We start from the raw sequence: 15653 nt of genomic DNA on the forward strand, positions 1-15653 counted from the left end.
ACACACACACACAGGGTTTACCAAAAGTGAGGAAATTTAATATTTTGAAAAATAAGACATTTTTAAGAAATGTTTTATACAAAAGTCATAAGCTTAAAAAAAACCGCATTTTAATGGCAGTATAAGTTTGACCATAGATGTTTGCGTGTGCGTGTGCGTGTGCGTGCGTACGCGAGTGCGTGTGTGTGGTATGTGTTGTGTGTGTGCGTGCGTGCGTGCGTGCGTGCGTGCGTGTGTGTGTGTGTGTGTGCGTGTGTGCGTGCGTGTGTGCGTGCGTGCGTGCGTGCGTGCGTGCGTGCGTGCGTGCGTGCGTGCGTGCGTGCGTGCGTGCGTGCGTGCGTGCGTGCGTGCGTGCGTGCGTGCGTGCGTGCGTGTGTGTGTGTGTGTGCGTGTGTGTGTGTGTGTGTGTGTATGTGTGTGTGTGTGTGTGAGAGAGAGAGAGAGAGAGAGGGAGACATTGTCAAGTCAGGACAAGCTCATTTTAAATTTTTTCAACAAAATCCTCTATTTTTTATTGCATATTCTTATAGCATTTCTTGAAATTTTTTCAAAATACTATAATTTTATCCACTTTGAGTTAGTCGTTTCGAAGTTATCGAATTTTTTATGATAAGATATCTCTGTGTAGCTATATGAGCTAACCAAATACTAAAACTGCTCATTATATTCTATATAAAATATATATATATATACTATATAGCTACCTATATATTTTTTGTTCAACAGATAAGCTACACATAAGAGAAAATCAGCTGATTTTACGAGATCTAATTTTATAGGAATAAAAGGTTTGTAATATAAAATTCTCGTTTTAATGTTTAACTTTTATTTGTTTATTTATTTATTTATTGACAGAATATCCAAAAATTATACTGCACTTAAGCATTTTGTTAATTGTGTTTAAATTATTTTAAATTATTTGCATCATACTAAATAATATATATAAATAAAATTTATATATATATATATATATATATATATATATATATATATATATATAATTTTTGTTATATTTTGACATGCAACAATATTTAAAAAAAGAAAAAAAGTTTACGGAATCTATTGAAAAATATTACATTTTTTTTACTAAGTATACAGAATTTATATGCATTTTATTTATATAGTTTTTGCCTAATAAATTTGCTTTTTTAATTCTTACTTTAATATATTGATCTATTGTATTGTTGTCTTCATTATATATTTATTATAGTATCATAACGTAGATCACTTGCGAATATATTTTGTGACTGTTAAACAATAATATTTTTTTATAACTTTATTTATACTATCTTTGACCAATAGAACTGTACTTTGTTCTACAAATAATAAATAATGTGTAATATTTTGCATTAATAAAAATTCTTCAACAATAAGATAACACATTCACAAATTTAATAGAAAAAATATAAGATGTATCGTAAGTATACTTGACATATAGCTTGGAATGAATTGAAATTTGCTATTGTTGAATTAGAAATATGTGACAGAGATGAATTATTAGAAACTGCGACATGTGTTGTAGATATTGGTATCAATAGTTTATATTATTATAAGAATATTGTGTATGATCTCATTATAAGGATAATTGCATTGACTCTTAAATGACTGTAATTCTAATGTTTCTTTGTTCCTTTATGTCTATGCATATTTGTTTATTTATTTGTATAAAGATGTTCAACATTTAAAATTGTATGGATTGTGTATTTTTTTAAGCATTTTGATTTTTTATAAGACAAAGAAAATTTCTGAACGTATTCTTTTTAATTAATATACCATATATGAATAATAATATATTCGCCCTAGAGTCTGCTCTGTCGATGCAGACTGTCTGTCCAAGGCATCGATACATGAAAAGATTACTTCCTCCTTTCTCAGATTGTCAAAGTCGCTACGGTGTAATAATGTAAATAAAATATACACTATGTATAAATACAAGATCCAAATTATTATCAGTGCTAAAAATGATTAATATTTTTAAAAATTAATTTTATATTCGATGTCCATAAATTTTTTATTAATAGATTAATAAAATAATTTTATAAATTTTGAAAACTTTAATATCTATAACCCTATGTATATGTATGAAACTTGTAAATTAGAAACTTTTACAAGATTATATATAAAAATCTTATTCTCTGGGGGAAAAAAACCACGGTTATACAACCTTCTTTGGGGTCCACGATTAGTAATCAAATTATTTTTAGATCGTGGGCCCCAAAGTGGGTTGTAACCGTGTTTATTTTTCCCAGAGAATTTAATAAAGACTCTGTTATATACCTATAATGAAAACAATATTAAAATGAAGGATAAATAAAAGCTACGCGTAAACGATAATCGGCGCCAATAAATTATTACTCATACATACAAATATAATTAAAATATAATTAAAGAAACAATTACGCAATAAAGAGCCAACGCGGGTGTAGGGCGCGAAGTACATAGTTTCAACAAATGATTCAACCCATGATTTATTAATAATCCAAACATTTCTACATATATTTCTATAATATATGTGAGTATATTAATTGATTGTCAGTTTTTTACTTTATTTCTTATCTTATATGCTTGTTTTATTGTTTTATTGTTTTATAATTTTATAGTTGTCGAGTTAAGCTATTGAAGAAGGCTCGAAAGGAGTGCGAAAAGTTTAGCTTTTTATTGCCTAATTGTTTCTTTAATTGTATTACTCATTGTCAGTAATATTTAGAGCTTCTAATTTAGTTATTTTATTAGAATTTGAAAATATGTATTGTATTTCATAAAACGTAAACGTTACGTAATACACGCCGCGGTTCTTCCTCCTACATTTCTTCCTTTTCAAGTATACAATATTCAAATAGATAATCTGAAAAATAACGTACAAATATCAATAATATATTGTTTAAATAATAAAAATAGCAAAGAGGTATGCATACATACTTCAATAGAGTTTATTTACTCTCTTTCTGTTCCTCGGTACGTGTTAAATTATAGGTGTTCCTATACAGATGAACGTTATCTCGGTGGATGGCAGGCAGTTATCTGCATGTTAAGAGAATAAAACGTGCATGTAAACATGAATAATTCATATCGCTGAATGCGAGGATCCTTACATAAATACAATATTACATTATTAATATAATATTATTTGATGCATGCGAGGAGTGGAAAAAAGATATATAATTATACGCACCACTATAAACAATGTGTCGTCATCGTGAGTCTCGCCTAATAACAAACGTCAACAGTAGTCGTCCACAGAATAATCGTTACACAGAATGTCAGTTATATAAAATTCATACATTTATTTATCGAGCTTGTCGAGTTAGATATTTGTGAGGCTCTCTACGATCCGTAAAAATGCTAGATTAATCGATAATACACATCGCTAAATGTCTCTATATAATTCTCTCTTGTTTATAAATCATGTAAATAAAAAATCAAATTACGTTATTAATTATTTAATTTAATTGCACATATATGTATATATATATATATATATATATATATATATATATATATATATAATTAATAAATAATTAATATACAAATAAGAAATAATTACTTACCTCAGATGAGTTGCTCCATTTTTATCCAATGCCATGCCTCTTTCATCTCTATTCGCCGTGTCAGGTTCAACAGAGTCTATACATGCCCGATATTTTATGCTCGTAAACGGCACTCCCGCACTTTAACGCACGATACTTTATATAGGCAAAGTCTCATAGAGGCATCCCAATTTAATTGATATCAGAATCCTCGATAACAATCATGATTTCAGGATATTCTAACGCAAAAGACCCATAATAAACGACCGAAGCACCAGACAATGTATAAATATAATAACGCGCTAGATATACATGCACAACCAATGCCAGGTTATTGATAATTCGTTGCTAAAATATTTTACTTTCTACGGTAAAAATATACGCGGGATATCAAAGCTTTACGCATTATTACAATATTTTATAACCGCAGTACATACATATGTGTTTTAAAACGGTCAATATGTTATCGTTCGAAATCATTTTGTACAGAATGTTTCGTCAACATACAGCTCAGTACAACCGGTTGCCTATCCATAGGAGCGGAAAGTCGGTAATGCAGGAATAGATAATACAGATTACGCGCGTACATTTTCGATGAAGTATACTAGCTGTTACGCTATTAACACGCAATAAACTGTTAGAAAAAGAAATTAAATTGCAACAAAATAGCGAACTTGTAACATAAATATTTTAAAGCATATATCTAAAAGAATATTATAATATTATCTCTTCCTGCATTACCGACTTTCCGCACCTATGGGCAGGCAACCGGTCGTACTGAGCTGTATGTTGACGAAACAGTCTGTACATATTTTAATCATTACAAGTGTTGTCACGTAATATACATATATGTATTATATTATTGCGGCGAGTATGCTTTGTCTGTATTTTAACGCGTTGTTTTATATCACGTGTAACATAATATATATGTGTATTGTTGTAGCGTGAGAGAGACCGTGTATTATTGTATCGTGTATTTTTATTAAAGTATTTTACACATTAAATTTTATAATCATGGTTCATGTACTTTAATATATTATATGTTCAATATTATTGTACAGAATCGCCTTGTATATATTTTAATGTAATGCGTTGTTTTATTACATAATAATATACACACATAATGCGTGTATTATCGTGATCGATAAGAGAACGTGCGTGTATTATTGTGTATTTCGATAAAATAATTTTACACATTAAATTTCATAACCGCGATTCATGTATTATGTACTTTAATACATTCAATGTTATCGTTTCGGCATCGCTTTGTACAAATTACAATTTATAAATTATTTATAAATAGAATTAATTTATAAATAATTTATATATTATTGTGTATATTTCAATTAAAATACATGCATTATATTCTATAATCATATAGTTTATGCGTTTTGAAGCGTTCAATGTTATCGTTCAGAGTCGCTTTGTACGTATTTAAACTTTAAACGCGTTAAGTTTTATCACGTAGACCGTAGACCGTAGACCGTAGACCGTAGACCGTAGATCGTAGATTAATGCGTATATTATCGTGACGAAAAAGAGATGATATTAGTGTGTATATTTTAGATTAAAATATATGCATTATATTATATTTATATTGTATAGCCGCGGTTTATATTTCAAAGTTAAAGCATTCAATATTATAGTTCGGAATCGCTTTGTACATATTTTAATTCGTTAAGTTTTATCACGTAATATAATCGCGTATGTATTATTGTGACTTGTGACGAGAAAGAAATAACGTGTCTCTCTCTCTCTCTCTCTCTCTCTCTCTCTCTCTCTCTCTCTCTCATTGTGTACGGTGTACGGCGCGCTCGACTTCCAAGTGACTTTGACCGACCGTGAATCTTCGACTCGTCGGAATAATGTGTATTGTATACGTGCGTATCACTACGGCTGCCGAAATCGGAATGAATAATGAATGGACATCGTACCCGTGCCGTACGACTTATGACTGTTTACGCGTTAATATCCCTTCCATCTTCGGCATCTTCCATCTCTCTCACGCAACACAGCGAACGAGCGAACAGCGACGTCAAGGAAAAGGGAGCGTGTGCTCTCTTTCTCTCGTCGCGCGAAAACAATAATAAAATACGCACTATATGTATGCTATGTGATAAAATATTGTACGCATTATATTAATCGCATTAAAATATGTACATAAAGTAATTCTGAAATACATAAAATTCCTTAATTAAAATAATATTATTCGATACATTTAACTGTTTAACGCGCTTTAAAGTACGTGAAACGCAATTACGAAGTATAATAAAGTAAAGTAAAGTACCACTTTAACCAAATTAATTTTATGACTTACCGTTTAACTGTACAACGAGCCTATTTTGTTATTATACATTTATTATAATAATGATTACATTTGTAATGAAAATTATATCAATAATGAGACGATTATTTGTGAAAAATAGAAATCTCTATCAAGGACATAAGCGTGTATTTATTAGACACAACTAAATGTTAATCAAGAAATAATAGTAAAATAAAAATATGTAGAAATTTTCTGTATATAAGTAAATTTATTGAATATATAATATAACTCTATGCTATTATAAAGCATGTATGTATATTACGCATGCATATAGGTATATCACACACATATGTCTTTTTTTATCAGAAACGAAAGAGAGAGAGAGAGAGAGAGAGAGAGAGAGAGAGAGAGAGAGAGAGAGAGAGAGAGAGAGAGAGAGAGCATGAATTCTTAAGAAAATTAGTTTATCAAATACAATTAAATATTTTAATATTTATCACAAAAATAAATTTTTATTATATGTATATATATATGATGGGGGTGTTTATTATATTATAATAAATTAATACATAAATTGTTATCGCTCGTATTCTAATCTACAAATAATTACCGTAGTACAAATATTAATCGTAGTACGATGTAATTTAGAACAATAAATATTATTATTCTGTCTACATATAATTCAATTTGCTCGTTTATTGGCCGAACGATGGTAATTATTTGTTATTATATTATAGATTATTCTATAATCTAAACGAGCGAATTGAATATTCTAGTTCATTTATTCGGTTAAAATATAAATTTTGATCTCAATTATTTAACTTTAATATAATAGATAGTTAATTATATATATATATATATATATATATATATATGAAAACTAATTAACAATATAATTAACAAATTATTTACATCAATCAAAAATTATTTGAGAATTATGAATTTTTAGAAGAAATAAAAATAAAATACACAGTTAAAGATTTTCACGAAACTTTGATTATTCGTTAAGAAATCTTAATCTATGAATGTCTGTGAACCGACATTATTTAATTAATGTTCGTACGAAATAACTTACTGCTTTATCTTTATAGCATCGCGTTTTAAATTCATCATGAAAATCAAAACATTTTTTTAATGCTTTATATTCGACAGAGTAGAAGAGGTCTTATTTTAGAAAGAAAACATTTGGATTAATAAATTAGCTAAAATAAAAGTTGCCATCGATATATCTAAAATCTCGATAAAGTAAGATAAAGACTGATAAAGAAATTAAATCTATTGTTATATAAATATTGAGACAATATTTGTATTCGTTATCTCAACGATTGTTATCAAAATAATCACTATTAGTATTTGATTAAAAGACATTATATATATAAAACGACATAATTAATATTATTTGTCAGTTAGCCAAGTTTGTATATGAAACTAAGCGGATATCCAGATATAAGCAAAGATGAGATTCGCCGTAGCATTATGTTTTTTGACTGTACTTTCTTTGACTGTAAGTTCTTTGTAAAAAATTAAAGTGTAACATTTCTGTTATGGATATTTTATTTTTTCACATAACGTATTAATTAAACTTGTCAAGATTTATTATTAAAAATTATTATGTGTCAATTAAATTCATTAAGATTTAATATTAAAAATTATTGTGAAAGAACATGATTAAGATAAAATATTTGTTTTAAAGAAAAATCGTAAATGTATCTCTTTTTTATCTTTTTCTTTCCATTTTCTCTCTCTCTCTCTCTCTCTCTCTCTCTCTCTCTCTCTCTCTCTCTCTCTTTCTCCTTTCAAATTAAAATTTTGTTTTAAAATCTTATATTGTATAATAGTAGTCTTGTCGACTACTGAACATTAATTTTACGAATTTGTTAAAAAACTGCAAAAATATGCATTTGTTCAAAATATTTATTATTGCATTTATCTTTCGATCTCACAACAGATTGATGCAAATCCAACGTCAATCAATTTAGACATTCTGAAGCTTCAAGTGAGAAATGCAAAATGGGACGTAGAAGGTATCATACGTCAACTACAGCTTCTTCAGAATGAGGCCCAAGAGGATATTAACATAAAGGTCGCGGAAAAGTGGGATGAAGAACAGAATAGTTATAGAAAATTTAAAATTGAGTTGCTTAATGGAATCAAGGTAATTATTCAACCTGCTTTGCAATCGAGCAATGCGTTAATTTTTTGCTAATTTAAAATAGCTTAATTATTATATTATATTATCTAATAAATTGTTAAGGACAAAAAAAATTTTGATGAAAAAAATTTGTCGATTGTCGAAATTTCTCAAAAATACTAATATATTTTGATAAAACATTTTTTGATAATGTGTAAGAAATTATAATTCATATGTAGTTTATGCAATTTCCAAATATAATTTTTTAATTTCAAATTATGTAAACATACAATTATATGACTAATATTTTAACAATATTTTACGTATATCAATACGTTCATTGGTATGATTTTATGTCTGAGAATATTTTTATAAAAATTTGTAAAAGAAGAAAGAAATCATAAAGTGTCAAGTATTTGTAACAAGCTTTGTAATAATGTCAATTTATTTATAGAAATTTAATTGATGTTACCTCTATCTCAAAGAGGTAGCAAATGCACGTCGTTAAGAGATCGTAAATGCACATAAAAATGATGTGAGATTATTGCGACGTACAATATTATATTATATTAAAATTATAAAATTTTTTTTACAATATAAATAACGTAATTGTAATGTAAAATTTTATAAATTTTATTCCCAATGATTCTCAATGATTTTCAATGATTCTCAAGAGTCGGAATCAGATTCAAATTTTTTATTGCAAAAGTATATGTGACTCTAGAACTTACTGAATTTACAGAATTATTTAAAAAAAGATGATAGTTTTGATATTTGATAAAATATACAAGTATCTATACAATATACAGTAATATTGTAAATACGTTACTTACTAGTTTACTCACTTGGTTGCGTCACTTGTTTACTCTTGTTACTTTTAGAAAGAAGTAAGTGCCGCTAAATTGGCAGGCAAGGATGTAGATTTATGCTACAATGAGGCTATCGATGGCATCGAAGGAATCGAAGACGTGGCACATAATGGTGCTACGAAATGCAATGACAATGCTCAAAATTCGATCCGGAGCAATCTTGGCTTTCTGGATAATCTTATTTCGGTATGCTTTCACACATTTCACAATTATGATTGTTAATTGATATTACAATAATAAATGATTTTGCATATTGAATAATTATTACTGATCAAATATTTGTAATTGCGTTAATTTCTTCTCCATAGACTGGAAATGTGCTGTTATTAGAATTGGACGGCATCTTCCTCACCTGCCATGATAGCGATATTTACAAAATGCAGAGCTGCATCGTAGCTGAGCTGGCGAGAGTAAAAGCTGACATAAGGACTTTAACGAGCGATGCCAATTCCGCTGAGCTTACTATCGTGCACGTGTCCAATAATGTTTTTCTACAAGCCACCAACTGTTTAAGAAATGTTTATACATCCGTATATTCGGCGGGTGACATGATTAAGCTAAGATTAATTCAATGCATTGAACTAAAGAGCGAGCCAACTACACCTACGCCAACTACGACAAAAGCTACGACAAAAGCTACGCCAGCTACGACAAAAGCTTCTTAAGAAACTATTGTACTTTCAACTATAACTAATCTTTGTTTATTGTTAAAATTACTTCTACAAGGAAGCGTGTTCTAAGACTGTTCATTTAAAAAAATATATCATTCTGCGTTCATTAACTAAACTAAAGACATTCAAATTCAAATTCAAAATCAAATTCAAATTCAAATTCAAATTCATATACTTTTCAAGAATGGTAAGTATTGCGCGCGCGCTTATCCAAAATAATATATACTTATTGTTAAAGCATATACAAATGTTTATCTTTTAATCGTCTGCGCGGTCTCTGAACGAAATTAGTAGAACGAACTTACATATGTGCTTCCCCAAGAGACCCTATATATAGTATACTTGTATAATACAAGAGAGATTTTATGTAATATTATTAAAAGAGAAATAAAAGTAATTGTGCAAAACAAAAATTATTTGTCGATTCCTTATATGTATCCCTTCCGTTTGATCTTTATTATTTCGCACAAAATAAAATTAAGATAAATTGTATTTTATCTTTATCTTACAAGTCGATGTTAATGTATGCACTCTATCTCTATCTCGTGAAATTCGATTATCTAATCTCTAATCTATTGATTAATACTCTATGACTTCATGTTATATTTATATTAGTTAGTTATATGTATATAAGTATTATTAAGGTCAGTAGTCCATTAAGATATTACACATGCAGAGAGATAAAAAGATTTTGATACAAGTAATGGTGAATTTTTTGTTACGATAAATGACTTTTATATCAATACGAACATTCTGCAATTATGGTACATAATGGGGTTTACATAAAAATAATTGCAAAATTGAATAAGACTATTATTAGTCGATGGAAGTAACTCAGCTATTCAATACACATTTCCATAAATATTTTATGTATATGTACACATATACATACTTTTGGCTTGATATATGTCTGACAATGAAACCAGACATTCTGAACAGTATAGGTTCTGAACAGTAGATTACGCAATATACATGTAATTGCTCTTATCTCGATTCCCTCCTACTTTCTCTCCAATCTTGTTAAAATGTTTTTTATCATCTTATATAAAAAGGCGCAATTAATATTATACTTATCACAATTAGAGATCGATTTCTCGTGTGTTAGCAGGGGCACTTCAAAGTAATATCAGCAAGCAAACATGACGAATATTTGTGTAACATTATGTCTTTTCGCCATACTTTTAATCGTAAGTTCCATTTCTTTTGTATATAAAATGATTTAAGATAGATACAACCATTGTTTTTTTTTGCAGAATGTTAATTCGAAACCTAATGATCAACATTTAATATCTAAAACCAATTATACTGTGGCGAAACAAAATGAAATTTTTGTACAAGTAAGTATTTAATATATCATTTTTAATATTAACAGAATGTTTATATGTTATAAAGAAAAAAAATTATTTTAAATACAATATATACCTTCATTAAAATAAAAATTCCGTTTATTTATCTTTTTATACTTTTATTAACTAAACTCAGACATTTGAATTTAAATTCAAATCATTTTCAAGACTTGCAAGTATTGCGCTTGCCCAAAATAATACAATATATACTAATAAATACAATGTTTATCTCTTAATCGTCTACACTACTGATCCATGATTGATCCAGAATTTAGAAATTATAAAGCTTAAAGTGAGAGATACGAAACGGAACGTGGAAAGTATTATACAACAACTCGAACATATTCGTGAAGAAACGGAAGAAGATACCTTCCCAATAGTCATGCAAAGATGGTGGGATCAAATAAACAGCTATAAAAACTATGTCAATCTATTACTCGCTTCGATGCGCGTGAGTATAATATTTATAATTCGAACTAAAATGTAAAACTGTATGTAGATGAAATAATATTTTGGTATTGTCAAGCTATTGATATTGCATTAATAGTAAAATAAGTGCTAATAAGAGAATATTATTGTATATTATGCAAGATAGATCTGTTAATAATTTTATGTTTTAATCATATTTTTTTAATAATTTTTATATAAAGGAATTTAAATTTAATTGGCATCGATTAGCGCACGAAAATTTGTATAATTACACACACACACATATATATATATATATATATATATATATATATTATTATTATTATAATATCATGATATTATTATACATATTATGTATAATATTCCAATTTAAAATACATTAAAATATTATCTTGTAAAATGTTACATTAATAAAAATAATTTGTCAAGATATAAATATAATATCATATAATATAAGAAGAGAGAAGAGAGAAGAGAGAGAGAGAGAGAAAGAGAGAGAGAGAGAGAGAGAGAGAGAGACAATTTAAAAAAAATATTCTAAATTTTATTCTAAGCGAAATATTTTTTCTTTTTATATTATGTCATAATTGTTGTTTATTTTTATAAATTAAAATAAAATGCTCTAGGTTATCCAGAATTTTATAAATCTATTGAATAATTGTTTTAAAGATATTTCGTAATATTCGTAGTTTCGTTGACACATTTGATAATTGCAAAGTACGGCATTTGATGAAACCTATAAATATATAAATACATAATACGTTCAATTATTCTAATAATATGTCAAAACATTAGATTATTGTACCATTATATCGATTTATTCATTATTAGAGAGAAGTGAATGCTGTTAGAGCAAAGGGTAAGGATGCTCAACACTGCTATGATGCCAATTTTTGTGCCATAAGTCAGCACAGTGACACAGCGTATAAAGTCGCAGAAAAATGTGAAAAATCGGCTGAGAGCGCCATCAAGAATAGCCTTGTGTTTATCGATAATTTTATCTCGGTGAATTTTCACTATTATTCACATATATTATAGTAGACCAGTATTTCGATCGAGACTTTTTGCGTATTTACAATGACAATAGGCGGTATAGAGTAAGAAGTAAAAAAAAAAAAAAACTAGATTGTATACAATTATAGCCTTAATTCACTACTCCTACTGCCATTGTAGATGACGCATAAGACTGATGAGTCTACAATAAAGTCGTAAGTTGTAAGAAATTAGTCAATCAAATTGGTTAAGAATTAACCAAAAACAGTGGAATTTAAAGAATAATCAAACATGATTCGTTAATTTCTTATAGCTTACGACTTTATTGGTTTGCTGGTTTGTGTTGTTTAGCGTTATTTTATCTTTTTTCAATATCCAGTGATAACAAAAGATAGAATGACTCTTGTGTTGCTAAATGGAAATCATTATAGCTCAGGCTATAGTCTAATTTATTAATTTCTTTCACAGTTCGGAGAAACGTTAATTACAGAATTGAATGACCTCTTGATAAACTGCCATGATAATGATAATATCAAAATGCAAAGTTGTATTCATATCGAACTGGAAACGATCAACATCAATGTGAAAAGCTTTCGGGAGAACACGAAAAGTATCAAGTTGAACGGCTTGTCTACATCCAATTATGTTGTTCTGCAAGCCAGCAAATGCCTGGACAATGTTTACTTATTGGCGCGCTTCGAAAGTAAAGGCGCCATGTCGTCTAACTCCAGATGCATTCAAGATGTTGTGGAAAATAAGAAAACTGATGATGTGATTAAAAAACTAGTACATACATGTAAATTACGAGTTACTTCTATTTAAAATTTGTTTTGAGAGAAAGAGAAAGAGAAAGAGAAAGAGAAATTAAAAAGAAAACTCTGTAACAACGTATTTAACTATACATACATATAACATAGAACTAATTCAAAGTACTGCTATAATTGTTCTTTATATATTAAAGAAAAACTTTCGTATTCTAGAGATACTTTTCCCGCAAAGACAGCTTTCAAGAGATATTTTTTCTGTATATAGATAAATTGTAAAATATTAAATAAAAATAAAAACATTGGAAAAAGAGAGTTATTTGTTGATATATTTCTTTATTTGCTCGCGATTGCGATTTCCTCATGATATAACGTGTGTATTTTATACAGGTTCATGAAAACATTTATGATAAGCGATGTCGTTATATAGATCATAATTTTTATAATTTTATAATTTTTAGATAAAAATCTACTATTTTATCAAAATAGAAATAGTTTTCTATTAAGACATTGCATTTTTCTTTAAATCTTCTATTATGACATATATATATATATATATATATATATATATATATATATATATATATATGTCATAATAGAATATATTGTATGTAAGTAATATCAACCCAAATACCTAACTCTTAAATGATATTAGCAAGCATAAAGAACACTATAATATTATGTTATTTAATTGCATTTTCTACTGTACGTACTTTACTTTCTTTTGAAAATTAATTTAGCACAGATATAGTTTTGTATATTCATATAAACATGAAAATTTAAAACTTACAATTAGTGTGTTCAAGGTTCATATTGAAAATCAATAACATTATTACAAAAAGTAGCAAACATACACAAATGTGTAATATTATGTTTTCTAAAAGAAAATGAATGAATATAAATTTTTTTATTCATTTTTATTATTTTGTACATACAATATATTTTCATATGGCATATCTAAATAGTAATTCATTTAAATAGTAATTCAAATAAATGGCAAGAATTGCAAGAATATGTTCAAATATTTGCATTTGTTCTGTTTGTGAATATTTTTAACTAAGTATGTTTCGCAAAATTAGTTTTATTATAGTAAGTTCGTGATATTAATTATGATAACTTTCGTTTTATTGTTATAAAAATTTTTTATAAAATAGTTAAATTCTTTATAAGTTAAAAGCTAGCTTAATAATTATGCAGAAATCTATGAAATTACTGTACAATTTTTTATAAAATAAAATTTATAATTTGGAAAATAAAGTTTATAAAATTCGATAGTAACACATTTGTTTATTGGAAAACATGAGATTTGATAAATCATAGGCCAGTATTCATAGTCCAATCTTATATTTAAGATCATCTTAAGATCTCATTCAACCAATGAAATGACCGCATAGCATCATTTTATTGGTTAAACTAAATATAAGATCGGACTATGGAAAACAAAATAATTATAAAATTTTCTAATTAGTTTATTTGATGTATAATTTATTTATTCATGATTATATAATATATGGAACAAAGTCGAAGATGGCAGATAAAAATTCGCAACTAAGTTATAATATCATCGGAATAAAAAGCTTTATCAAGAGCAATATCTTAACTTTATCGACCATTCTATCTCATTGTCAGTCATTATCAGATTTTAGATTCTCCACTGAATGATTAATATATGAATTAAAATATGATGATTGTATTATTTTCATTCACCCAGACTGAATATATACGGATTGATATAAGAGAATTGGAGATTTTTTTTCGAATTGCTATGAGAAGATTTCAAGAGTTTCAAACGTTCTCAAATTGCGAACATCACCAATCAGCTAATTGTGAAAATAAGCAATGTCGTTATGAACAACTTACGAAGTGACATCAATTTTGCTACATCTGTCGCTATGTATCTTGAAAATTGTTGTTTAGCGGGATAACGGTTACCTAAACAACATTTACTTGATGATTGCGTATTTGATTACTTACAGATTGCCGAGGCTAAATCAGTTACCTCATCAGATTCTCAAGGTTTTGTAAAACGAATGTTTTTATTTTATTATATAATCGTCTATATTAATTTTTTTTTAATTTACTCTCGAGAGAAGTATTACTATTGTATATTCTAAGTTTCGTACACTTGTTATGGCTCTCACAGCGAAAGCTATTAATTCAAACAAGATTTCATCGCGAGATGCTTAAATTTTGTAATTGAAACAAAAAGCTAGCATATACTATATGTATCATTTTATTGGGGGTACACGTTTCAAACTCGAGGTTCCAATATCTTAATCAGAAAACTCACAAACAATAAATGTAAGGAGAAGAAGCCTTTCAATGGTTATTCCCATCGAAAGGAGAAAAACGTCATTGTGCATCGTGACACTAGAATGTGAAGATATTAAACATTTAAAAAAGTTTTTTCGTGACAATCATCTATCGAAGTAGGCTCGAAATGAGTCCGAAACGTGTAGAATAAAGAATTTCTTAATTATTATCTGGTTGACTTTATTATTTTCTGACACGCTTTATATCCGCGTTGGCTCTTTACTGCTTATTTTTATTTTATTTTATTGTTCTATAATAATCAGAGCCTTCAGTTTTTTCTTTTTTGAAGAAACAGAGGAATTATTTTTGTGTATTATACATATGTTATTTATATGTGTATGTGT

At 27.9% G+C, this 15653-nt stretch overlaps 2 protein-coding genes and 1 long non-coding RNA gene across 3 annotated transcripts; 2 read left to right on the forward strand and 1 right to left on the reverse strand.

Moving 5' to 3' along the window:
* Positions 1–2003: 2003 nt before the first annotated feature.
* On the reverse strand, positions 2004–4017 carry LOC140670269 (uncharacterized). The gene is made up of 4 exons (XR_012047526.1): positions 3549–4017; positions 3173–3324; positions 2920–3021; positions 2004–2845 (listed from the first exon to the last, which is right to left on the reverse strand). It is a non-coding gene; the product is annotated as an uncharacterized lncRNA (long non-coding RNA).
* A 3181-nt stretch (positions 4018–7198) lies between these two features.
* Positions 7199–9866, forward strand: LOC140670208 (uncharacterized). Its single transcript, XM_072900780.1, has 4 exons — positions 7199–7297; positions 7742–7948; positions 8806–8979; positions 9102–9866. The coding sequence occupies exons 1-4, from the start codon at positions 7250–7252 to the stop codon at positions 9456–9458; spliced, it is 786 nt and encodes a 261-aa protein (XP_072756881.1). The 5' UTR covers positions 7199–7249; the 3' UTR covers positions 9459–9866.
* A 700-nt stretch (positions 9867–10566) lies between these two features.
* On the forward strand, positions 10567–13161 carry LOC140670464 (uncharacterized). The gene is made up of 5 exons (XM_072901067.1): positions 10567–10651; positions 10718–10801; positions 11079–11261; positions 12071–12244; positions 12701–13161. Exons 1-5 carry the CDS (start codon positions 10604–10606, stop codon positions 13052–13054), a joined length of 843 nt encoding a protein of 280 aa, XP_072757168.1. The 5' UTR covers positions 10567–10603; the 3' UTR covers positions 13055–13161.
* The last annotated feature ends 2492 nt before the right edge of the window (positions 13162–15653 follow it).

This window comes from Anoplolepis gracilipes, chromosome 10 (assembly GCF_047496725.1).
Source record: "Anoplolepis gracilipes chromosome 10, ASM4749672v1, whole genome shotgun sequence".
Taxonomy (NCBI): Eukaryota; Metazoa; Arthropoda; class Insecta; order Hymenoptera; family Formicidae; genus Anoplolepis; species Anoplolepis gracilipes.